The sequence below is a fragment of the Ceratotherium simum genome, chromosome 20 (assembly GCF_057802395.1).
Source record: "Ceratotherium simum simum isolate JZ-2026a chromosome 20, ASM5780239v1, whole genome shotgun sequence".
Taxonomy (NCBI): Eukaryota; Metazoa; Chordata; class Mammalia; order Perissodactyla; family Rhinocerotidae; genus Ceratotherium; species Ceratotherium simum.
The window spans coordinates 22,074,745-22,100,911 of record NC_141919.1 but is presented as its reverse complement, the minus strand read 5'-3'; the positions used below and the strand labels follow the sequence as shown (position 1 = coordinate 22,100,911).

Sequence of the window (26,167 nt, the reverse complement as noted above, 5' to 3'; positions counted from 1 at the left end):
TACCCTGTGGCCGGCCAGCCAAATTGAAACTGAAGTGGTAATTGATATCATGGGCTATCACTCTAATGGGATTGTCACCCATTGATCTGAAATATTCATTTTTTAATCACAGCCAAAGAATTGGACAACTTCAAATGACAGCTCTCTATTCTCAAGACTTGACACCCAGGCTACTGACATTGTTCTTTTCAGTTCTACAAATGTGACAGCATTTAATGCAATAGAATCAATGGATGAAGTTACACAGTAAAGGTCAAGTGAGAGGTTTCTTTTTGGTTCTTCTATTATATTGCACAAGCTGTTGAAACAATTCAGTCAGAAAACAGTTTGGCTTGGAAAAGACCAGAAAAATAAATAGACTGACATTATGCAATAATCTTTTTTTAAAAGCTAAAATGGTGTTAGATCTATAACTGATCCATTGGAAAGAAATAGCGGCTGCTTCTTTTTTTTAATGTCATCTGACACCTTTGACACTAGATTTATTTCCACTTTGGACAACAATAGTTTTTCTTTCTTTCTTTCTTTTTTTTGGTCCAGCTTGTTTCTATTTCTGCAGAAAAGGACACCCTATAACCCTTATTGAAGTTGTGTCTACCATGGTGTTATTTCAAAGGGTTCCTTTCTTTCTTATGGTATGCTAAGTTGGAGGGTTGAACCTTAACGTTTTGGATATGTTGGATTAATTAGTAACAAAATTATCTTTGTCTTTTTTGATATATAAGCAAAAGGCACAGTCTCTAAGCAGAGATGAGGCATCCTGTGGGGATATATATATATATATATATATCATAAAATATTTTGCAAAAAAGATTTGGAAAAATTTTTCCTTTCTTGCCTGTACAGTAGAATAGAATGTCAAAATTTCCATTTTTTAACTTTATAAATAAAAGTCATCTGACTTAATGACCAATGGTGTGTAATGTGTTATTGGAGAATGTCCCTTTTGAATAGCAAACATTGGTTTTAGTCTCTTTGCAAAGTTTGACTTGGGGAGGTAGGAAGTTGCCTAAGGGAAATGTTGGGCTGATATCCAGAGAAAATAAACATTAGTGTGCATTTATTATTTCTTTATGTTCATATAGCCTTCATATATGCATAGAACAGGGCATTTATCTCTTCTGCAGAATTTTGTATGATTATTACATATCATTCTTAATAGAGTTGTACATATTGGTAGGTATTTATTTTGGAGAATTTTAACGTGTTTTTATATTTGATACTTTTTGACTCCCTAGAGGTAGTAAAATTTTAGTCCATCCCAGTTAACTTTGAGTGAAAATTTCTAATCTTCTGGAGAAGTAAATCCATTAAAAACATGAGTTACTTTGTGAAATTGTTATTTTATTTGTTCTGTTTAGGTATGGAAATACAAAAACAAATCTCTACTTTTCTTTCCATGTCTTTTTTATACCCCACCAACTCACAGCCAAAAGCCCCAAATTTGTATGTGAATAAAGCTTCCAGAAGATCAACAATACAATATTTTGAAAAATATTTAAAATTGGTAAATGAACTTCAGTATTACAGGATCATTCAGAGACAGATGCCTTGCTAAAAATACATCTTTGTTAAATAGATTTACTGCTGAATAGGAAAGGATTTGTTATTGCACATTATACAGAATTTTTCAAATAACAACATCCATGTATTTATGTTAACAAATAGGAGGTGTTAACTAGAATTCAGTGAACAGGTGTTTGTTGAGCCTGGGTGCCAGGTACTATTCCCGGGATGGTAACAGCCTTATTCTGTAGAGGACATAATAATAGGATTTGTTATGGCCTCAGGCTAAGAATAATTAGCAAAAATAGTAAACTTGGTCTTTTGGCAAGGAACAGTTTTGATACAATATTCTGCAAGTTCTGTGACTTCCATAATTTCAGAGTGGGTCTGCAGTTGAATTTATAGGATTGTACCTAAAGTGGAAATCAGTACATTACCGTAATTTTAGTTTAGTCTTGTTTCCCCCAAAATAGAATTTGGCAAACTTTTAGGAGAAAAAAGTTTTTCTCTAGAGACTTAACCAAGGCTATTGTTAGTAGTAGTAGTATTATTGTTATGTAAAATTATTACCAACTTGCTCTTAGGTTCCAAACTGTCCCAATACCTTAATGATCTACCTCCTCACAAATTTTGAAACTGGTTAGGTGAAGTACTTTTGAATGTGATTTTTAGATAATCTTTATGTATATGCTGTTCTGTGATTACAGCCATCCCTTGGTATCCCCAGGAGATTGGTTCCAGGACCCCCGTGGATACCAAAATCTGTGGATTCTCGAGTCCCTTATATAAAATGGTGTAGTATTTGCATATAACCTATGCATATCCTCCCATATACGTTAAATCATCTCTAGATTACTTTTAATGGCTCATATAATGTAAATGCTATGTAAATAGTTGTTATACTATATTCTTTAGGGAATAATGACAAGAAAAAAAATCTGTACATGTTCAGTATAGATGCAGCCATCCTAGGCCTTTTGATGCTAGGTTGGTTGAATCCATGGATGCAGAACCGGAACCCACAGATATAGAAGGCTGACTGTATTAACATTTGTGTAACACCGTATACAAGACTGATTTTACATGACATAAGAAGCTTGCACAAAGATTGTAAAATTATGTTCATTTTACTTATAATGAGCGTGTTTTCAATTTTTGAAAAATAACTCTCTGTTAGGGTATCCTGTGAGGTTGACAGTGTTAGATTTAGTTTCTTCTTTTATAAAATGAGGAAAATAGCCGTTTTCCATAATTGTTATGAAGGCTAAATGAGATGCGTGTAAAAAGATTTAATAATTTGTGAAGTTCGAGTCAAATACAAAGAGTGTTAATATAATCTAATTGCTTCTAACCTCAGTAGGCAGCTTTTATTTGATGGGACATCTATGGAGGGTTAAGGAAATGAAGGTGAAACATTTTTCAGAGATGAACCTTATGGCATTGATGACTTTAGGTGTATAAATATGATTATGGGGAAATAATAACTGCTTCCAGAGAGATGAAAACTACCTCGTGGGCCTATAAGTCAATCTCAAAATAGGTTTTTGGAGCTAGCTTGACTCTGGAGAGGTCAGCAAAATAAACAGTTGCACGAGAGGCCAAATCGCTCTAGTGTGAGTTTCTGAATGATAAACTGCTTTTAGGCTAGAATTAGGGCTGTGTTCTTCCCACAGCTTATTTGTTTCTAGGGAATATGAAGGGCCCAGTACTGAGTTCATATTGTGTATGATTCTGGGATGGGGGAGGCTGAGGTGGGGGTAGAAATGGAGGGAAGTATGTTAGTTTTTAAGAAAGTACCATTTCAGGGGTTATCTCTTTTTTTATAAGTAATAATGAATATTTAGAACAAGAACAATTTTGTAAAAAGGAAAATGCCTAAAATCTAAACTATAATATTCTGTGTTTTTATGACATTATTTAAATCAGGAGGGTTTTCTTTTTAAGAAAAAGAAGAGGTCAGGGGGACAAAATTTAAGCCCTCATCCCCCCCTCCCCCCAAAAATCCCTCAGGTTCACTTTAGGAAAAAAATTACAAATGAGGAAGAAAATGCTTTCAGATAGAAAAGTTAGTTCTGAATTTGTGTGTGCAGTAATAGGACTTGTTGAAGTCTTTGTTAGAGGGAGAAAGGAGTCCCTAAGGTAAAATCTTTTGTGTTGACATTAGATTTTGTGTTACACCACAGTAACTTTTTTCAAACTTTGTTTTTGTTTAGCATTTAGCAGAAGAAAAACCTGATGGCCTTATCAATGAAGCTTCTAGGTATTCGTATTTAAAGTATATATTGATACTGGCTAATTAGAAAGAGAAAATTATTAATATGAAAACCAAAAACAAACTGAGAAATATAATACCATTGTCAAGGAAAATTCATTATCTTTTTTCCTGTAGTTGAATTATTGCTATTTATAAGTCTCATAACTAAAATTTTATTTAAAACTATTTTTTATTATGGCATAAAGTAAATGCTGGGCACAGGAGTTGTTTTTGAGGAGGTTGGGAAATGTTAACATTTAAAAATATTTTCCTGTCCTCATACAATTTCTTTGGGATTGAAGATGATTATTAAAAGAGTTGGCTCGCTCACTGCCTTCTTTAACATAATTCATTTGATTCCAGTGGGCATTGTTACTCAGAACAACAGAGGAACAAATATGGAAATAGTTTTATTTTGGCGTTTAGAACATTTTTTGTTTAAATACCTTTATGTTCCTAATTGGTTTGTCTTTAGACTTATAAATATTTAAATTAGTTTGCCTACCCTATGCATATTCTTGCTAATGGGAAAAAGGTTTTGGAATAGAAGACAGTCACTAAATATGCTGCTGGGTTTAAGAGGGAGGCCCCCTGAGGTTTGCTAGGGATGATCCAGACATAAATAATAAAGACTGCAAGCAAGAGATGGATTCCCTTTCATTTTGGAGTATACTACTCTGTTGTTTTGTAGTCCTGACTAAACACTGCATTTGGTCTATAGTTATGATTCAAATTAGACTGAACTTAAATATTTTTGTAACTTTTTTCCTTATTAAAATGTTTATTATAGGAAATGTAAATAAGCCAAATAGAAAATAGCGAAATGTTACAAAAGCCAAAATAAAGTTAAACATAGAAGGCCTTCAATTTAAAGATTGCAGTTGTATATATTTTGAGATGTGTGCGTTCAATCTTTATTCATATAAAATTTACTTAAAAAAATGGGATTGTGATGTATATACTGTTGAAACCTTTTTCAATGAATTGAGTTATTTTTGTTAATTTGGTTGTATTGTTTGAGATCATCGGCTGTATTTATGCTTCAGGTAGCATAGAACTAGGATTTGGAACAAATAGTCTAGTGATTAAAATTTCCTGAAGAATTGAGGAAAGTTTAAAGAATCCTCAGCTTTGCTACCGCTGTTAATAGAAAATAGAACTTCTAATTATAGTAACCTATTTTGTTATCCAGCATTCTGTCAACTGGATTCTTTAACATGAATTTCTGTATATCTGTTTAATAGAGAAAATATATATTCATAGTGATGAAAAAGATATTTGTACAAGATCTGATATATCTTCTGAAGTGTATTTTTTAAAAAAACCGTTTAGTGTTAATGTTAAGTGAACTCCTTCCTTTTATTTCTTTGAAAATTATAGTAACTATTACATGGAATATTTTAGTAAGTAGACTATCCTTCTTCCTACCACATTAGATATCTGAATTTGATGTATTTCTTTACAAAGAAAATCATGAGTTGAAAATCATCCTAATTGTCAATCATCCTTGATTGTAAGCTTTTTGAGGCTTATCTTTGTAATTCCAGAGTAGCAAGTGAGAGCACTCAGTAAATATCTTTTGAATGAGTAATGTGAAATCTGAATGTATATGGTGATGAATACAAATTATTCTTACTATCTGCAGAATGATAAGTAGATTAGGAGTAAATTGAATCACTATGTAGACCACGATATAGTTTTTAACTGCTAATTAATCTGTAGGAGGTGTTTCTATTTGTTTTTAATTTCTTAACATTTCTCTTTTGACATCTGTTCTTTGTTTGCTAATTTAGGCAAGTTGCTTTGGCAGATATCATCATCATCAATAAAACAGACTTGGTTTCAGAAGAGGATTTAAACAAATTAAGAACAACTATTAGGTACAGAATTATAAGTGTGTTAAGTACCTACAAGTCCGAAGTGTATTCTATGAAATATTTTTACCATGATTCTTACCCTGCAGAAACTTAAGGTTCAAGGTTGACCTGCTTCAAGGATCATTAGGGAATCACATATATTGTTGTTGCCTAATTAACTATGTAAATAATAATATATAAAATTATTCCCTATTGCTTACAGAATACAGTTCAAAGTTCATAGACTGATATTCAGGGTCTTCTGACTTCATCCTCCTTTTCCTATCTTCTCTTTGACTTTTTCCCTATATGAAGTTCCCTAACTTTACCCAGGATGATTTACTTACTTTGCCATGATAGGACTTGCCAGATCCCTTCTTTATTCATAATGTGTTCTTACTCTCACTCTGCCAATCCTTGAATTCCTTCATCATCTCTGTTTTCTTTTTTAGCAATTTTATCCATTCTTTAGAGCTCCCACCACCCCACTTTTTCTCCCTCCCTTCTCTTAAAGTCACTTTCTTGACTCAGGTGGTCTCACTTTTCCCTGAACCCTCATTGACTTTGTCTTCCTGAACTGCCAACTAACCATGCATGTCTTCCAGCTTGCTTTAATGCCTTTAGTGTCCATGGCCAAGGCTGATCAACATAGGACAATATGAATGGTACTCAAATATGTGTTAAATGATACAGCAGTCATTTGGACTTTTCAAATGCGGTTAGAATTCAGGGGCTTTAAATTATTTTGTAAGACCTAAGCTAATAAATGCCATCTACAAAGAGACATTCGACAGCTTTCATTATTAGTCATCTTTAATTGGTACAATCTGCTGACATCAGATTTTGAATGTCAGTGCCAGTTCGTATAGTATATGTTATAAATTGAATCAGTGAAGGTAAGGCTCATTGGGAAATTGGCTGCAATGATTAATGATTGCATAAGAAAGAAATTCATATTTTTCTGCATATTTGGTGTTATTTTAATAGTAATATCCTCTCAGGCTTTACTATAAAAAACTTTAATAATGTCTCCATGTGGAGGGCAGGTAGTGTTGCATTGTGTTTAAGATCATGGACATTGGAATCTGCTTGGGTTCTAATCCTTGGTCTCTTTCTCACTGTGTTCTTTTTAAGTCTCATCTGTAAAACAGGAATAATACCTACTTCATAAGTTTGGTTTGAGTATTACATGAGGCAGTGTTGGTAAACTTTGCACAGTACCTGACACATAGTGCTCTGTTAGCTATTATTATCATTACTAAATTGTAGATTTTTTTTCTTAGTTTACATAGTAATTTCAAGTTTCAGTTAATAAAAAAATGAAAGAAATAGAAAGATGGTTGATATTTTTGAAAAGTCTAGAAAGATGAAAGTGGTGAATGGAGATTACTTCTTTTACCCCTTTTGACACTGGTCTCCTAAATTTTGTTTCTCTTTTCAAAATCCTATGCATCATTGTGATTGCTAGAAAGGAGAACATAATCTATGTAGCAAACATTTTTGGCATAAAAGGAGGAATTACAACTGGGCTTTTCTATCCCCATATTGACTATCTAAGCTGGATCCTTAACACCGGCAGTATTGACTGTTAGCCAGCTTGTTGCCAGCCTGTACTGTACAGCAATACCAGAAAAGAATTTGGACAGAGCACTTTGGTAAATTACAGACCCCTTTGGCTTTTTACCCTCCATTGTACATCAGACTTGCAACTGACTCGGCGTTAGATTTGAGGAGTTGGAAGAAGGTAAATATATTTGAGAGGAAATAGCCATCAGGTTATAGAGTGTATTCAAAAGAGAAGATTAAGAATTTTGTGAAATAGTAGAGAGACTTGTCTAAGAATCATTGTATGTGGAAAGCCTTACCCATGACAACAAACTTGAACAAATAGCAAATATCTTCAGCAAGTGACCTTAAAGGCAATGGAATTGATGATATAAAGATAAATAGGTGAGGTGTACAGTATGTTGAAAAGGATTTAACAAGCATTTTTGGTGCCATACAAAGGGAGCCATATCTCATTATCTTAGTATCAGAAAGGGGAGGACCGGCAGAGTGGGTACAGATCGTAGTTAGGGAACTGCAGAGGTTCTTCTGTAAAAGAACCTGGATGTGTGACTTAATGTTTCTGTGAATAGTGAGGACAGGCTGGGGTCAAAGCCACTCCTAACTAGGTTTTTATTTCTAGCGTGTGTATAGCCATTTCCACAATGTGTGCTTGGAGAAAATTGGGTATCAATAAAAATTTTGATTTATCTACTCATTTTAAGAACATTAGAATTCCTGGCTATTTATGAATCATTTTTTCTAAAGTGAAGGGTCTTTTTATAAATCACCAAGTAGCTCCTAGTCTGTCAGTTGTACAGTAGATTTTTGCATATCATGTTTTAATATCTAAGTGGAATATACCCGATTTATGATTAGAAGGAAAAGAGTAATTAAACTATAAAAAAATGTAAGTTTTGTTTTTCTGTTTATTTTTTCTAGCTTCAGATATGTTTGTGTATGCTTACTTTCTGTTTTAGGAATAATGTGCCTTGTGTGCCTTTTTAAAAAGTTAACACTTTCTTACCTTTTCTTCCTCATTTTTATATTTATTTCAGATCAATAAATGGACTGGGAAAAATTTTAGAAACACAAAGATCAAGGTACTTTTTAAAAGCTATTACTAATATTAACAATACATAACTTTAGTTAGTTAATATGTACCAAATACTAAGTAATTGATTCATATGCTCGATTCTAATATAAGAAAGAAACGTGTATTTTTAATAAACTGGGCCCAAAAATGTTGTTTTGAATGCTCTTTATAAATTAGTTTGGCGTATTTAGTTAATATATTTGCTTCTCCTTCTTGTAACTAAGACTGCAGAGCCGTGATAACACTGTGTAACCGAGCTTTTGCTTGAGGAGGAAGAAAACAGAGGACTCACAAGCACTCCAGAAAGTAACTAGTATAGAAATCTGAAAAAGTGTATTATTAGGAATCTTATCTTAATTTGAGGTATTTAAATGGCTTTTTAGTATTTTAAAAACGTTCTTAGTGTTTCATAGTTGCAAAAATAATCTGTCACGCAAAAATATATGGAAGCTTTACCTTTAAGTTCCTGATACATTCTTTTTTTTAAATTTTGATTTTCATTTCCTGTAGGTTCTTCTCTTTATTGTGCTCATACAGATATGCTTTACTTTATAAAGTAGATACGTTCTTAAAACATCTGTAAAATGGATTTCTGTAGATTGAACTCTGTTTTCCATTGAATGCTATCATGATTTCAGAAAATTTCTGTACAGGAGTGTTTTGTTAAGCTCACTTCATTCTCATGCTGAGAATGGCTCAGCAGCTGATAGACCCAGCAACATGCAGCCAGCAGCTCTGAGGCTTACAGCTGGCCGTGTAGTGCCACCCGTTCCTCAATTCAGAGATTCTTTCCTTGGAAGTGCAGCAGAAGCCTTAGTTGAGTGGCTTGTCTGCTATGGCAGAGATTAGAGGTGCTGACAGACTACCATAAGTGTTAGGCAGTAACAGCAGCAGCTGCTTATATGCATGTGAACAGCTGGGGAATTAATTTGGTATGCATTCTCAGAAGCCACTCATCTGCTGGCAGAGGTAGCAGATGAATGCCCTTAGTGTAAGTCCTCTACCAGCATACACCAAATGTGCTCTCTGCCTTGTTCAAATTCCAATGTAGAAATTCTCTGATAACCTAACTCATACCTTAGCCATTCCTCAGTATCTGTCTTCTTCCTATTGCATTTTACCATTTCCTTTCTCCTTAAGTTTTTTCTCCTTTACAAAAATGACACACAGACATTCACATAATGCTTAAATAAGTTTTTAAAAATCATATCCATAAGTAGCTATGGTTCTGTGGTAGTAACGTTTATTCAGTTCATATTTACGAACAATTTTTTAAAGCCCCTGGATTTATCTGATTTTTTTGTTGTTGGTTTTCATTTTGGACTTGTACATCCTACGTAAAGATTTCATCTTGAATACTTTATTATATAACAATTTTGATGTTTATATGACATTTCTAACATTTACTTTATTATGTTATAGAACAGGAAACATGCAGTGATTAAATTTTGTTACTTCAAATGGATGAATGAACAAGTCAATACAATCTCCTTTTTTCTTCTGTTTCTTCAGTGTCTGGTGCTTCCCAGTGCATCTGACAATCTAGGAGCTTTCTGAAATAGTACTTTCTTGCCTTGAGGACTGAAACTGGATTAGGATCCTTTTCAGTGAAGATCAGACCTCCATGGTAGAATTCTTATTATTAGGTCACGAATCTTTTATTAAATTTTCCCCAAATTCCTTGAGACATAGCAACTTGAGCTGGTTTAGAACCTAGAGATGTGGTTCTTAACAAAGGAGTTAAAACCACTCTGATGGAAGTTTTGTTTTATTGTTTGCTTTTTAAAAATTTTAATCCTGTAAGCATTTTGTGGTTGACAAATGCGAACAATAGTAAAACTGCAGTATTTAAGTTAAGGAATAAGAATGGTGTGTACCATTGTCTTATTGGTAAGACTTAAGTTGATTTTGAGGCCAATGGAAGTTCTAAGGGACCACATAGACTTCAGAAGTAGGAGTGGCAGATTAGAAAAAGTTCCATTCTTATCTTTTCCAGAATTTTCTTTTAATTTTGGAGATTTAGGTATACTGAACAGAGGAAAACCCAAATCCAATTGGTCATTAATAAGTTAATCTGTTCAACAAACTAGTTATTGAGCATTCTACTAATTGCTAGGTATTTCATGGCATATTGAGGATTTAAGCAGTGGATAAGCCAAGAACTTTGCCTTTAAGTAGATCAGTTATTTGGGGGAGACAGAAGCAAATAAGCAAAACCCGATATATTAAATATTAATATAAAAGGAATATTAAATGCACAGGGTCCTGTAAGAACAGGAAGATAGAGGAACAACTACTCAACTCTTGTTGATGAAGAGTCCGAAAATTTTGACTGAGAAGGTGATCATTGACCTGGGTCTTGAAGAGGAGTTTACAGCTGGACAAGAGTAGCAATGGCTTTCCAGGCATTAGGGAGATTTTGTATTCCAGGGACCTGTGAATATTTGAGAATGGCTAGTACGTGTGGTATTATGTTGCAGAGAGAAAGAGGTATGACTGAAGAGATGAAGAACTTACCACAAAGGGTCTTGAATGCCGTGATACGTAGTTTGGATTTTCCCCTGTAGGCAGCAAGGAGTTAGTGAAGGATTTTAGAAGCAGTATGACTCTTGAGAAATAGACTGAATGCAGAATAATTCTCCAAGTTAGTAAATACAGGAAGGAGGAGCAGCTTTGGGGTGGGTGGTGATAGCAGTGGGTTTGGGAAAGGTGATTAGTTCAGTTTTGTAAACATTGAGTTTAAGATGCCACTCGGGAAGACATTTGGAAATTTAGTTCTAGAGTTCAAGACTCAGCTCTTGGGACATCATGTAGTATCAACAACATGTAGATCTGGCATTGGCTGGTGGCCCCTGTTCGTGAGACTCACTGAACTTTGAGAAAAGATGACTATAGACAGTATCCCTGGAGTAGCCCCTGAACTCCCCTCCCCACCTTGGACAGCAGAGCCCTCTTCCTTTTCATTCTCCTGTCCCTGGTCTTAGACAGGCTACTTAAAGCAGTCTTTAGACATAGGGAAGCGTATCTTCATAGGGAAAAGATTAGGTACTCCTTGCGTAGATAGTTCAAGAAATTAGGAGAAAAGATGAGTTTTGGAAGTTTTTTTTCTTCCCCCTGTATGTTTGCTTCATGCTTCATTGTCTCATTTGGCTTTTACATGACGGTAATAGTCTTTTTATTTTTATTTTTTTCTATATTAATGTTTTGGAAAAGATCTGATGTTTTTTATCTCCGAAGGAGGAAAACATTTGATGCCATGGAAATTAGTTTTCTAGCCATGTGCCTTGGATGAGTGAGGGAATTTATTTTTCATGGCAGGAGTAGATTTGGGGAAAGCTTTCATGTGGAAGCTTAGACTTTTTCCTGTTTCACTCTCCATTGAGAATCTGATGAGATACAGTGAGATACTTTGATATTTTATTATTTTATGTAGAATTTAACCTGTACAGATCTATTGTTGATCCTGTCTGTTTTGGAAATATCAAAAGAGTCTGGGTATAAAGCAGAATTATCTCTAAACCTATGATATGTATTCTCAAGGACACTGTCACAGTGAAATTGTAGTTTATTTAGAAGCTTGTGTTTCAAAACTGATTTTTGGTATTCACACAATTGGTCTGAATTTTGATATTCACACGATTGGCATCTATAAATTTTCTGAAACTTGAAGTTATTTGCTAAGGTGAAGATGATAAACTTAAAGGAAGATTTCATTCATTTATCACTTGTCGGTATAAATATTTGCTCAACTGTGATGGTGAAAAAGGAAGTAAATATGTTTAATGTTAAGATTAGGTAACATTTGATCTCCTATGTAAATTGATGAAACATTTACTTCTTTGCTTGATCATTTTCCTAATTTTGCTCATCTAGAATGTCTAGAATTTGAAATGTTGTTACAGTCTATTAACATAGAACTTTGGAGTATTCTTCTTTTAAGATGGGAATTTGCCATGTGCCAGGATAAGCATTCATAATCTAATAGAGTGTTGTTGCCGCAAGCATGAGTACATGACAGACTGTTGAGAATGAGCAAGGCAGGCACAGGTGGGCAGTCCTCAGTTAAAGGAGGTGGTTTAGCTTACGTGTTTGTGCATTTAAAAAAATCTCAAATTTGACAAAGTTTTGTTTTCCTTGTGAAAAAATTTAATAAATGTTTGGCAAGTTCCTGGAGTCTAATTTTGAAACTTAATTGTACTGTTGTCATTTTCTTTAAACATTCCTTCATTGTAGCTGTGATTTTAGAGAAATCACTGTCCTCTGCTGTTTTATAGGCTCACATAAAAATTGGAACTCAATCACTAGTCTTTATAAATTTACGTTTATGTATTTGATCCAAACCTAATGCTAATTGTGATATGATATTCTCTTCTGATTTAAATCACTGCTTTCCTCATAAGTCTTAATTACCACTAAATAATTCTAACAGAAATAATGTTTATTCAGATAGAGCACTAACTGGGAAGTTTCAGTCTATATGCAGCTTCATTTTGAAGGAAATGAAATCAAACCACATTCTTTGGGTATAGATAAGGGTCCTAGAGTGAATATTTATGCTTTGGTTGTTTGACTCCTCGTATTCTTACATTACTTGTTATATCATGGAAGAGGGGAGGTGGAGTAAAAGAAATACAGAAATTCCAAAGGTAATGTACCTGTACTACCATGTTATTTCCATTTGTTCCACTTCCCTCATTTCATCTTTTGATTACTCAACTGCTGCTTTGACAAGTTCCAGTTCTTTCCAGTTCTTTAACTGATTTTCTTTTTTTGCTATAAAGATGTATTTGAAAAGCTCATAAATTTGATTGAAAAGACAATTGAAAAAAAAAAACTAGCTTATCGAAGCAATAACCAAGTAACTTTCTGCATTGATCTTCTACCGTTCACCCAGTTTTTTGAATTTTATGTCTAAATTTTATTAAAAAAATTTTTACAACGAGCTTTTTGTTCTTTCCCTGTCATTTTTGTGTTTCCCAAAATAGTGTGGTATACTGATTAACCTTTATGTCTACATTTTTACATTTTTGGCAAAAGAGTCTTAAAGATTTTTTTCTTTACTAATTGAATATATTTCACAGAATTTCACACTGTTCGCGTTGGTTTTCTTCCTTTTAGAGTTGATCTCTCTAATGTATTGGATCTTCATGCCTTTGACGGTCTCTCTGGAATAAGGTATGTTTCCTGTATTTTGGTCACTTATATTGTAATATACCTTTTATTCCACAGTTGAGGAGTCACAGGAATGATTTACGTAGTGGCACACTTGATATAAGCTTCCTGTCATTCCTTTGGTGTACAAGACCATTCCTAATGATTATGTTCTTGAATGTTTTGTTAGTTGGATGTTTGGAAATCACAATGCTTTTTCCTATAGAAATTATGGTGTAAATGGTAGTTAACTTTAAAAACTAATTGTTGAATATGACTATATCAAATATATGTAATACTTTCTTTCTATGAGAAAATGCATGAAATACATAGAAAATTTTAGCTTGGGATGTTCCCACACACACCTTCTTTCCCCTTAGTGACGGATCAGTTTCCTGCCCCTTTCCCCGGAGGGACACTTTTTGATAAGAGAGAGGATTTATCTTTCTTTCCTGGACATCAGTACCTTTTTAAAATCATCTTAACCATTTTGAAGTGTACAGTTCAGTAGTGTTAAGTATATTCACATTGTTGTACAATGGATCTAGAGAACTTTTTCATTTTGCAGAATTGAAACTCTATATCTATGAAATAATACCTCCCTAATTTTCCCTCCTGCAGGCCCTGGCAATCACTATTCTGTTATCTGTTTCTATGAATTTGACTACTTTGGATACCTTATATAAATGGAATCATATGGTATTTGTCTTATTGTGACTGGCTTATTTCACTTAGTCCTCAGGGTTCATCTGTGTTGTAGCGTGTGACAGGATTTCCTTCCTTTTTAAGGCTAATATTCCATTGTATGTGTATACCGTATCTTCTTTATCCATTCATCCATTGATGGACATTTAGGTTGCTTCCACCTCTTGACTATTGTGAATAATGCTGCTATGAACATAAGGGTGCAAATGTCTCTTTGAGATCTTGCTTTCAATTTTTCTGGATGTATACCCAGAAGTGAGATTACTGGGTCATATGGTAATTCTGTTTTTAATTTTTTGAGGAACCATTATACTGTTTTTGATAGTAGCTGCACCATTTTACATTCCCACCAACAGTGCACAAGGGTTCCAATTTCTCCATGCCCTCGTCAACACTTGTTATTTTCTGTTGGTTTTGATAGTAGTTGTCCTAATGGGTGTGAGGTGAATAGCTCATTGTGGCTTTGATTTGCATTTCTCTAATGATTAGAGATATTGAGCATATTTTCATATGCTTGTTGGCCATTTGTATATCATCTTTGGAGAAATGTCTATTCAAGTACTTTGCCCATTTTTTAATCGGATTGTTTTTTGGTGTTGTGACTGAGTTGTAGGAGTTCTTTATATATTCTAAGTATTAACCCCTCATCAGATACATGATTTGCATATATTTTCTCCCATTTCCTCTGAAGTAGATGAGTCATAAAACCCTCAAGTGAGATGTACCCTCCCTATATCCAGAGGAAAGGAGCATCTGTTTCTCTGAAGACGAAGGGACACACACAGGAATCTGAAGGAACAGGCTTTGCTGAGTTACCCCCAGTTTACTACACTTGGCTCTTACTCTGTCCTATCATATCTTTCCAGGACTTTCCACTCTTATCAAACCTAGCATAAAAACACTCAGGTTTAACCATTTCTTCAGATTTTCATTTTCTTAGGAACACTCCTGTGTCACACAAAACATATTAAATAAATTTGTATGCTTTTCTCTTGTTAATCTGTCTTTGTCAGTCTAATTTTCAGACCCAGCCAGGGACCTAAGAAGGTAAAGGGAAACATTTTCCTTCCTTGCGGAAGTTTTAGGCAGTTGTTGTCCAGCAACATTAAATATTGAGCAAAGGGAAAAGCATAAGGTTTTTCAAACATTTTCTAAGCCATCTCATTCCACACTTGCTGAAGAACTGTTATAATGCATTAGTGACACTCAAGGAAGTAGCTTATTAATGTGATGCCCTGCTATGGATAAGGCCTTTGCATAACTTTTCATTGTGTTTAGTTGCCAAACAGGAGAATCCTTTCCTCAGCAACCAGCTGGGAAGGATTTAATTTGACACCTTCCCTACTAAGACCCCCCAATGAGACTCATTCCCTCCAACAGTTCCTACAAGCCTTTTCTCTTTCCTAAACTTGCTGTTACTAATTTACCCCTCACTGTTCTTCAAGGCTAAACATCTGCGAGGTTTTAAGTCCTTTTCCTCCTCCCAGCCTACCCCCATCAGTGTCTAAATGTATGCTGCAGTTGTTATGGTTACAATTTGTTATGCTGTATTAATCTTCTTGCTATTTTCATATCAGAACAATGCATTTTTAAGATTCTGACTTTTTGTTTTCTCTCAACCACTGGTAACAAACTTTATAGAAGGCTTATATTTATGGATACTATTTATTTTTTAATAAATAGATATGTTCAAGGGAAAACGTTGATAAAGGAAAATTTACCCTTCTACGTTTCTTGAAGCGTTTTCATATTAGGAAGCATGGAGAGAGTTGATAAAATTTTGAGCTACAGTAAAATGCTTATGTATATTTTTCTAGGCCTTTATTAGATCTACTGGAATTTAAAAGAAATCCACTGATGTATTTAACCACACAAAATAGTGTTGCCAAAGATTAGTCTCTATATCCTGTATATAGGTATGTGTGTAAATTTTTCAAAGAATTTTTAAACAGTTAAGACTATTTAAATTAAATTTAAATAAAATAAATTTAAATAAAGTTTAAAAGAAATAAGTGGATTTAAATAAAATTCTTAAAATTGTTAAGAATTTTAAACAGGTATAACAATTTTTAAGAAGTTTTAAACAATCTGCCAGCTTTTCTCTATTAGAGTATGTGAACAGCATGTAAAATTGGAACTTTGTAATCGATTCAACTGTGTAAAGTCTACCGTATATAGCTTTGTATATCTAAGTAATGTATAAGGTTAAATCAGAAGTATATTGATCTCTGAATTTATAATCAGTTGTTCTTAGTTTGCAGAAAAAACTTCAACATTTGCCGACAACACAACCTCACCTTGATCAGGTAGAAAACATCTTAAAAAATGTTTTTTAAGTATCTCTTTAACTAAATTGATTCTGTTTAAGACTGTTTTATTAGAACTCTTTCTAAAAAAGTATTTTTGAATTGTGCTGATAATTTTCAGAATTTGAATGCTTTTGAGATCATCTAATCCAGCTTCTTATTTAATGCATAATAGGAATTCATCAAACCCAAGTTGTTTACAATCTTAGGAAATGATGCTTTCTAGCTTCTCCATTCTATAGGTCACTCAGCATATTTTGATCAGCTCTTCTGATGGGAATTACTGCTTAAAAGCAGCCTGAGGTTACTATATGCAGCCTATTTTCAACTATATTGAACTAACTTATTAAGGAAAAGTCTGGTATAAGTGTCCATGGCTTAAATAAAAATTGACTTTGAGTTTCACCTTCAGATAGCACTATATATTTGAATTCCCTGAGGTATTTTTCATGCTCTAAAATTCTAATTCCTGAGGTAAATATCGAAAATGCTAGGAACAAACAAAATATATTTTCAATTGTACCTGTCTTTCCTTTAGGCAAGTCATAGATGGTAGAGCTTTAGGGTAACTTCTTTATTCCATTTAAACACAGTGAGAGGAAGGGGGCATGTGAGTGAGCAGTGTACCCAGTCTTCCTTCCTCTGTCTTGAAGCCGTCACTCACTTTTTGAATCATAATTAATTGTCATAGGTCCCAGATAACAATAGCTACTTGTTCATTTGTCTTCATTTTGGCTCATATTTATGAGAAGCTATACTATCATGTTTGAGGCACTTCTCTCGGAGAAACTTATCTTAATAGAATATCATCTTATCTTTAAAATGTGTGAATGAGAGAAATACAAGTCCCTGGTGGTAGAATTTTTGGAAAAACCAACAATGGTCAACATTAGTCATAAGAATGAACTTGAAGTACATTCTTACTGACCTTCTGGGTGAAGGACATCATACTAGGAGTCATAAGGATTAAAAGAAGAAGAATATGTAGTACTCACTTTGAAGAACCTTTATAATGGCCAGTATCTACACTCATAGTATCTTAAATGTACCCCATCATCACATTTCTAATGCTTTGTAGTTTGGATTGAAGTGTTTTTCCCTTGCAGTGGTCTATAAATTCCTTAAATATAAATTCCTCGTTGCTTAGCACAGGGCTTGGTATATGGTGAGTGCTCAGTGAATATTTGTTAAAAGAATGAAAAGCTGTGATTCTCAGATGGGGTATACATCAGAATCATTTGTGGAGCTTTTTAAAAAAAATTGGATACTCAGTAGTCCCTGCCTCTCTTATCTCCAGAAGTAGGACTTGAGTATGTACATATTAATGTGTATGTATATTTTTAACATTTTATTATGGAAAATTTCAAAGATACACAAAAATAGAGAAAATAGTAAAATGAACCCCTTGTATGCATGACCCAGTTGCAATGGCCGTCAACATTTTGCTGATTTTATTTCATTTAGAGAAGTCAACATTTCTTTTCTTGGAGTATTTTTTAAGCTTTTTTTTTTTTACATAGAAAATTTCAAACATACATAAAAGTAGAATAGTATAATGAACCTGCTGCGTGTACCCATCACCCTCGCTGGAATGTATTAAAGCAAATCCCAGACATTATGTCATTTCACTAGTAAGTAGGGTGTGTCTCTCTCTCGTTTTTTTAAAGCTCTACAGGATATTCTGATGCACTTTCCTACTTCGGCTATATAAACATAGGGCAGAATATAATATTATTGCAGACAAAGGGCCATGGGATTCAGAGGCGTGAATGGTCTCATTTGTTTTAGTGGGTCCGAGGCTTTGTAAAAGGTAGTATTTCTTTTTTTTACATACAGTAAAGCATACAGGTTTTTAGTGTACAAGTCAATGTGTCTTTACATATATTTGTACCCATGTATCTGTCCAAATGCACACACGAACACATATTCCTGCAGTTCCCACTCAGATAGGATACAGAAGATTTGGAAGTCAGACCTTCCTTCTTCCAAAGAGGTAACTGCTATTCTGACTTACATACCAAAAAGTAACCTTGAACTGGTAGATTTTTTTTGACTGGAAGAAGTAAGGGAAGGAGCAATCCAGATTTTAAAAGTGGGAAAGTAAGAATGCTCTAGAAGAGCAGCACCCTAGCACAGAATCCTTGATTGGAATCTTGAGCTAAGGTTTTGGAGTTTGATTTGCTAGGCAAAGAGAACTCGTGCTATGTGTTGGGCAGTGCCAGCTAAGTGGATTGGAGTGTGGCGTCAGGAGACCAAGCAGGAAGGTACTGTAGGCGTCCAGACACCTGTGATGAGGGCCTGGCCTGTGTTGGTTACAGTGAGAATGAAATGGGACAACTTGAGGGCCGTTTGACAGGTAGACTCACTGGCTGATGATGGAGCAGTAAGAAGAGAGAGGTGATGAGAAACAAGCTTAGATTTACTAGAGGAACCTAGAAAAAGAGAAATCTGGAAGGCAAACTGATTTGGATGAAAATACCAAATATTCAGCTTTGTACCTGGTGGCAGGATATCACAGTAGAGATTACACAGGCAAAGAGGAGCAGAGGACTGGAGTGTGGAGACAGATTTGAGGGGTAAGCGTGCTAGTGGGCTTAGTTTTCCAGATGAAGAAAACATATAGAAGTCATTGCATATTAGATATTGTTTGCAAAAGAGTAGAAAACTGAGAGAAAAACTGGGAGCTTAAAGAAAAACAGACCAAACAAACTTCCAAAATTTAGGAGTTAGTCCTAAATTTTATTTTAGAGGCAGTACCTTATTTTGCTTTTGTTTTCTGAATTATTGCCTCAGTTTTCTGCTCTTCAGTGTTTCTGCCTTCAGTTTTTCCTCTGTGTTTGCAGACGTGGGAAAAGGGGAGTTAATTTTAGATTCAAAGCAAAAATAAACTGGAAGAATAAGTCAGTCTGAAATGGGTAATACCTAGAACATATTATGTATGTTATTAAAGTTTTATCCCTGAGTAGTGTTTAATGCAGTTCTCTATTTTTCATGGATTTCTTGTTCACTCCCTATAAGGAGGACCTGGGGTTGGAAAGTGGGAAGGTAGATGAGAAAACTTAAGTGGCAATCTATGCATATTTTACTAATAGTAGAGCCAGTTATGAGTTATGACTCTCATTTTCTGCACTGGGAATTTATGAATTTCATCTTCTTTAGGATTTGTCTAATATGAGAAAAGTTTATCAGTACAGAAAAACACCTAGTTCTGAAATGTATTATCTCCCTCCTTGACCTCCATGATGCATTGTCTTAATTTTTAAAACCTTTTTTAGCTCACACTGAAGTTAATTGTACCTCTTAGAAATATTGTCATATCTCTAACCTGCCAAAAGCAAAAATGATTCCCAATATAAAAATCTTTAATCTTTAAGTAAAGCAGTAGAATAAAGCAATATTGAGTCCTATATCGAGACATTCCCAATATTAAAAGGCAAGTTATCTAACTTGAATAAAATACATTTTAAGCATTTTTGAAGGTTGAATTACTACTGTCTTTTGAAACTGACAAATTGTGTTTCATTTGGCAACCTTTTGCTATGTATTTTGATATGCTGTATGATTTGCTATACATTTTGGTATGGACTTTTAGGTATTATTTATAGTGATTGCTTTAAGGAGGAAGGAAGACTGTCATTTTGTTTAAATGCCTACTATTGTTACCTTAAACTAATGAAAACAAAAAGTTTAAAAGCAGAGTGTGTTTATTAAGATTTAAAAATAAGCACTTTAAAAAAATTGTGGTAAAAAAACATAACATGAGATCTACCCTTTTAACAACTTTTTAAGTGTATAATACAGTTCTGTTAACTATATACACATTCTTATACAGCAGCTCTCTAGGACTTTTTCATCTAAGTTTGACTACTTAGGTACCTCATATAAGTGGAATCATATAATATTTGTCCTTTTCTGACTAGGTTATTTCACTTAGCATTATGTCCTCAAGGTTCACCCATGTTGTAGCATATGACAGGATTGCCTTTTTTAAAGGATGAATAATATTCCATTATTATACCACATTTTTATACTACATTATTATACTACATTTTATTTATCCATTTATCTGTTAGTGATGTATTGTTTCCACTTCTTGGCTATTGTGACAACATAAGTACTTTTAAAATTCTGACATTTTGAAGTCCAATTTCAATTGGCTTGTACTTCTCATATCTGAGCAAGAAAGTGCTTCTGCTTTTCCTGTTACTAGCAACAGTGGAGACTAAATGTCAGTATATTTTGTGCCTAAATTGGTCTTTAATACTTAGCTGTTCTCTAACTATGGCTAAAACCAGTTATGGTCTTTTCATATTTAGCCTATATTATTTTCTACTGGTGAGTAAAATTGCTGTTTAGATGTGTGCTTCTAGGAAGTTATGCAAAGCTGTGCCTTAGTATGTACTTTCTGCCTGTTTTAAGCCATTTTAAGCTTGACTTGGGCATCTTATTCTCATTATCCAAGGGGGTTTGTGCTTTTATCGTGGTATGCTTAGCCCTTTGTATTTTTATCACGAAGTTTGAAATGTTGGGTGACAGTAGCAAATCAAGGTTTGGATTTTATCATGTGACCTGCTAGAGGAAATCTTAAGCTTCTGGTTCCTTAGAGTGGGCAGTGAGAGATTTATCAAGATCAGGAGAAATAAATTTCAAAGTTAACATTATATAAATGATGATGTCAGCTCCTAAACCAAAGATGACACATTATCATTCTCATCTCTAGGAACTCTTCTCTCCTTGCCACATGCTTGGTCAGAGATAAACAAAACCTTTCCTTTGTATTTATTTTTCCCAGAGAATAGTTTTGCTTTTGAGTTTTACTGCTGGCACTGTGTAGTTTATTTTTTCTGAGGCTCATTTTCCCCAATTTATAAACTGAAAATAATTCTCTTTATTCCACAGGATTGTTGTCATGAGTAAATGAAAAGATGAAGTGACCCAGGCAGAGGTACCTGGCTCAGTTCATAGTTGATTCACTATGTATATTACCCTCCCCCTTAGTGCCGAGAATCCTGGAGAGAATGAATTAAACAATGAGGTCCCTTTCATGAGAGTTTCTGTGTGTAAATACTAAAGGATTGATCAACTCTGCAGAATATAGAAAATGAAGTTGCTGATACCAAAAATCAGCAAGTATAGTGAAAAGGATATACTTAATAACTGTTGTTAGGCAGCATAAATTTCCATGAATGTGCTCCTTGCTTTTTGTCTTAAAACTTATGATTTTCGAAAATATGTTGACGTTACTATAAAAAAGTCATTATTGATTATCTCTCTTGATATACAGAATATTGTTACAGTCACATTTGAAGTACCAGGAAGTGCAAAGGAAGAAAGTCTGAATGTATTCATTCAGGTGAATGCAGTTTTTAACTGATTAATGATTTATCAGCTGTTTTGTTACATAGTTGTTGCTATTAGCAATGGTTGGTCTTATTAAAATATGTCACTCGATGCAGAATCTTCTATGGGAAAAGAATGTGAGAAACAAGGAGGATGACTGCATGGAGGTCCTACGACTGAAGGTGCGGTGTACAGTTTACAGTTTTATACTTGGGGACAAAGTCCCTTTCTTGGCTGTTATATAAAAACCATATTTGGTTTTAAACAGAAGCACTGGTTTTAGTACAAATAACCTTTGTCTATTTTCATTTTTCCTTCTTTCCATTGCTCAAAAGCAGCTTTGGAAATAACTGCAGTGAGCATGATTTGTTTGCACAGCTTCCTGTAGTGTTGCAGCTACAACAACCTGTGTGCTTTGAAATGTTACCTCCCCCTCCCGCCCGGTGTTCGGGGCAGTTATCTAGCTAATGAGCCTGACTCGTTGAAACTCTCCTCCCCTTGGCACACAGCGTGGTCATTTAGAGAAACTGAGCGTTTTCTTGTGTTTATTTTTCTAAGAGAGCTTCATTAACAGAGTAATAATATTAGAACTCTTTTTGCAGCTGAACCTTATGCTTCTTGATGCATTTAGCAGACACTAAACATTTGTCATGCTATAAACACAGTTAAAAAAGACTAGATGAATTCTTGTTCTGTGATTGGAAACCCATTCATATTACTTGACTTTTGAGTATTTATGTCACCCATGATGTTTTGTGTGCTTAACCAATAAGCAGTCATGTGAATGTCTACTCTGGTGTTTCCAGAAGTGTGCATGAAGTTTTTTATTATTACTGTTTATTACTATCACTGTTAGTAACTAGATTCTCCAGTTAGTGACTGACTTCCTGGGGTCACTAGAATGACAAAGGTTGAGACTGTTGAGAAACTAAACTAGGTTTAGATTTCTTCACTGCCTGTGCTGGCTGTGCCTGGGATTGGTGCTGCAGAGCAACACAGGTGAATCCCAGTCTACTCCCAAATCGTTCCCACCCGGAGGAACTAAGCCAGATCCTGATTCTTCTTTATGACTGTAGCACCATCTCCATTCCATGATCCTCACTGGCAAAGCATATTTCATTCTGTAGCTGCTTTTATCCGCTAGTACTGAATGGTGGGGGGTGGTTGCCTAGAAAAGCTGCCATTTGGGCGTTTATACTAATGCTGCCACCAAGACCTCTGCACAGAGTTCCGTGGCTTATCCTGCACCCTCCCAGTTTGGATTTTGTCCTTAGGTCTGTGCAAGTTTTTCTCTCCTTGGTTCTTCCTTTGGCCTTCCTCTCATCACAGCACCAGGGGATCTGGGGCAACACAGCCTTTATCTTCATAGACTTTCATCTCTTTCCTGCTACAAAATATTTGTCTTAAAATAATCAACATGTTTAAAATGTTAATTCTAGTAACAGCTAATGCTTCAATGTCTTTATACAAGTAACACAAAATTGATGCTTAGGTAATTCTTTCCAAGGAATTTATTATTACATATTAAAATTCAAATTAAAAAATCAGAAAGCAGTAAACCATTATATTGTACACCTTAAACTAATACAGTATCATATTTCAGTTATATCTCAATAAAACTAGGGGGAAAAACAAAACAAAACTGGGCACAGGAAAAGAAAAACTGGAAGAGTACACCCAAAATACACAAAAGTTGTGTGTGGGGGTATTAGTGTTTTGTCTCTTACTATTTTTCAGTGTATCTATTAATTTTATAACAAATATGTTTGACAAACATTTCCGAGAAATTATTTTATCCCCATAGGAACCAGTTTATCAGATAATTTTTTCCTTATTTCTGCAAATCAATATAGAATGAACTTTTATTCAGATAAATATAATAGTTTTTCTTTTCCTTTATTTCATCATTACTCCATTTATTGCAACCCATTCAAAAGTAAATTTTTTATCACCAAAATCCTTTAACTTCTCAAATTTTCCCATTAAAACTGTGAAACAAGTATAAAAATCCTTAAGAGTAGAATAATTAGTAGAATCTGAAACAAGATGTTTTATCCTTTTGTCGTTTCAGTTTTTTGTTGTGATAAATAACACTGAAAGACCATCCTAATACATGTGTTAATTTTATCATTACAAAAAGGGATTGTTTGAAAAAAATCAATGTGCACGGAAACCTTTTTTAAAAATTGGAGGCTTTAAGAAACTATTTCTTTAATGCACAAATAACTGGAAATAAGTCATTTTAACAGCATCTCCTTTATGAGTTTGTTTTTTAGGAATAGGAGTAATTAAGCCATTAACATTGGTGCTCAATTTCTGCTTTAAATTCTACCTGAGGCTGATCGATCATTCTCCTCTGAGCAGGGGCTGGTGTCAATCAAAGATAAACCACAACAAGTGATTGTCCAGGGTGTCCATGAGCTCTATGATCTGGAGGAGACTCCAGTGAGCTGGAAAGATGACACCGAGAGAACAAATCGATTGGTTCTTATTGGTAAGTGACAGTTAAATTTCTAAAGCACAGTAAAAAATATATTTGAAAGGAATAGAATGTGCTACTTAAGCAGTATTAACTAATCAGAACCTCTTCTTAAACCTAAATTAACTTGTGGTTAATATATTTGTCTTAATCATGTGGTAACATGCATAAGCACTCATTAGGCCTTTTACGCTTCTTCAAACAGTTTTAGAAAAGTGATTAATCCAATTGCCAGTTTGGTTCTGAGGGACTTAACTAGAGAGTTAAGGAAGGAATCACTCAATTACTGTTGTTTTTGTAAATTTCTGAAGAGCATCAAGCCTTTAATGACCTAGAATTGATAGGTAAACTGTGTCATTTTAATAAGCATAGTATAATCACACCATCTTTTGTTCTGTTTGCAGGCAGGAATTTAGATAAGGATATCCTTAAACAACTATTTATAGCAACTGTGACAGAAACAGAAAAGCAGTGGACAACACATTACAAAGAAGATCAAGTTTGTCCGTAACACTAGAAGCATTTCTTATCAAAAGGATTGGATGATAAAATAGGGAATAAGTTTCCTACTGGGTGTATTTCAGGCATCTTTGTTGGCATTACTTCTGTTATAAATTGCAATGTACTTTAAAATAGTATTTATTTTATATAATACAGAAGATATAGTAAATCAGTATTGTAAAAATTTGATATTCATTCAATAAACTATAATATCCTCTGAAGTGTTTTTTTTTTGTAGACAGATGTTTTACAAAAATATCTTTTAGAATTAGCTTTAGAGTTTTGCATATGCTGAATCTCTCACCCATGGAAGTTATTTAATAATAATGATAAAACTTACTTCAACATTGTCATTTTCCCTTAGAACTTCAGCTCATTGCATACATATAATAATTTTATTATTATCAAGAATTAAAAAAAAATAATGTCACCATTTTTATCAAATGAAATAAGAGGTTTGCTGTGGCTAGAAGCTTATAAGTGGAAGAAATCTGAGTCAAAGAAATTAAATGAAACCATCTCTTATTCTTAGTGAATTCTAAGCCTTACTGGTAGTCAGTGTAATAAAACTTCAGCCATTCACTTTATGTTTAGAAGATTCCACTTTTAGATCTTTTAAGTTCGTTTTGTTTTTTTTGAACTACTTCAATTTTCAATGTAAGCTAAAAAGTAACAAAGTACAAAACTTCAGATATAACTACAGATAACTTTTGATAATTTAACAATCTTTGTATAAATGGTTGGTCTGTAAGTACACAATGGCTTACTTTTCTCCTATTCCTACTAAAGGCCAGATCAGCATAACTATATTCAAATTGTAAGAGAAAAGCATTAGATGGGATTTAAAGAAGAGCTTTCCTAAACTAATGGTTGTTAAATATCAGAAGGCTATCAAAATGGCTTTTGGAATTTTTTTAAAGAATTTTAAATAAAAGAGTTACATCCGTGTATCTTGAGTGGTTCTAGTGGTTGGAGGCAGGTTAATTATGGAAATTAGCTATCTCCTTTCCTGTACATTCTGTATATTTTTTATGTAACTTCTCTCTTATGGATGAAAATATTCATCCATTTGCCTTCTGAATCCATTTTCTTAATTCACGATTGAGAGAATACACTTATTTTGTGGCAGCAAATTGCCCAATAGCAAGTCAGCTGATTTTTGAGTCAGGTTTGGGCTTTAGTTCCAGCTCTGCTGCTGCTTGGCTGTGTAATCTTGGGCAGAGTATTTTCTGTGAGACTAGTTTCCTTATGTATAAAGTGAACAGTGATAATATCAACCATTCAAGGTTGTTATGAGGATGCAATAGTTTTGTAATGCCCCCGACTCAGCTCCTGGCACACAGCGGAGCCTAGATAAATGTGTTCTTCTTCCCAACAATTTAAATTTGTTTTATAATTAATGTGGTCGTGATAATGCTTAATAATGTT

The 26,167-nt window shown here is 34.1% G+C and overlaps 1 protein-coding gene across 2 annotated transcripts in view; it reads left to right on the top strand.

The window, feature by feature from the left end:
• ZNG1A (Zn regulated GTPase metalloprotein activator 1A) overlaps nt 1-24,956 on the top strand; it is a 43,335-nt gene extending 18,379 nt beyond the window's left edge. Inside the window, exons 7-15 of one of the 2 annotated variants that reach the window (XM_004440643.3) lie at nt 3,720-3,766; nt 5,554-5,640; nt 8,220-8,264; nt 13,376-13,432; nt 16,368-16,419; nt 21,704-21,772; nt 21,876-21,941; nt 24,124-24,253; nt 24,643-24,956. In XM_004440643.3, the coding sequence (XP_004440700.1) occupies nt 3,720-3,766; nt 5,554-5,640; nt 8,220-8,264; nt 13,376-13,432; nt 16,368-16,419; nt 21,704-21,772; nt 21,876-21,941; nt 24,124-24,253; nt 24,643-24,749 (660 nt within the window). In that variant the 3' untranslated portion in view covers nt 24,750-24,956. The remainder of the gene's footprint in view (nt 1-3,719; nt 3,767-5,553; nt 5,641-8,219; nt 8,265-13,375; nt 13,433-16,367; nt 16,420-21,703; nt 21,773-21,875; nt 21,942-24,123; nt 24,254-24,642) is intronic. The other variant, XM_087444519.1, reaches the window with a different exon arrangement.
• Nucleotides 24,957-26,167: the final 1,211 nt, after the last annotated feature.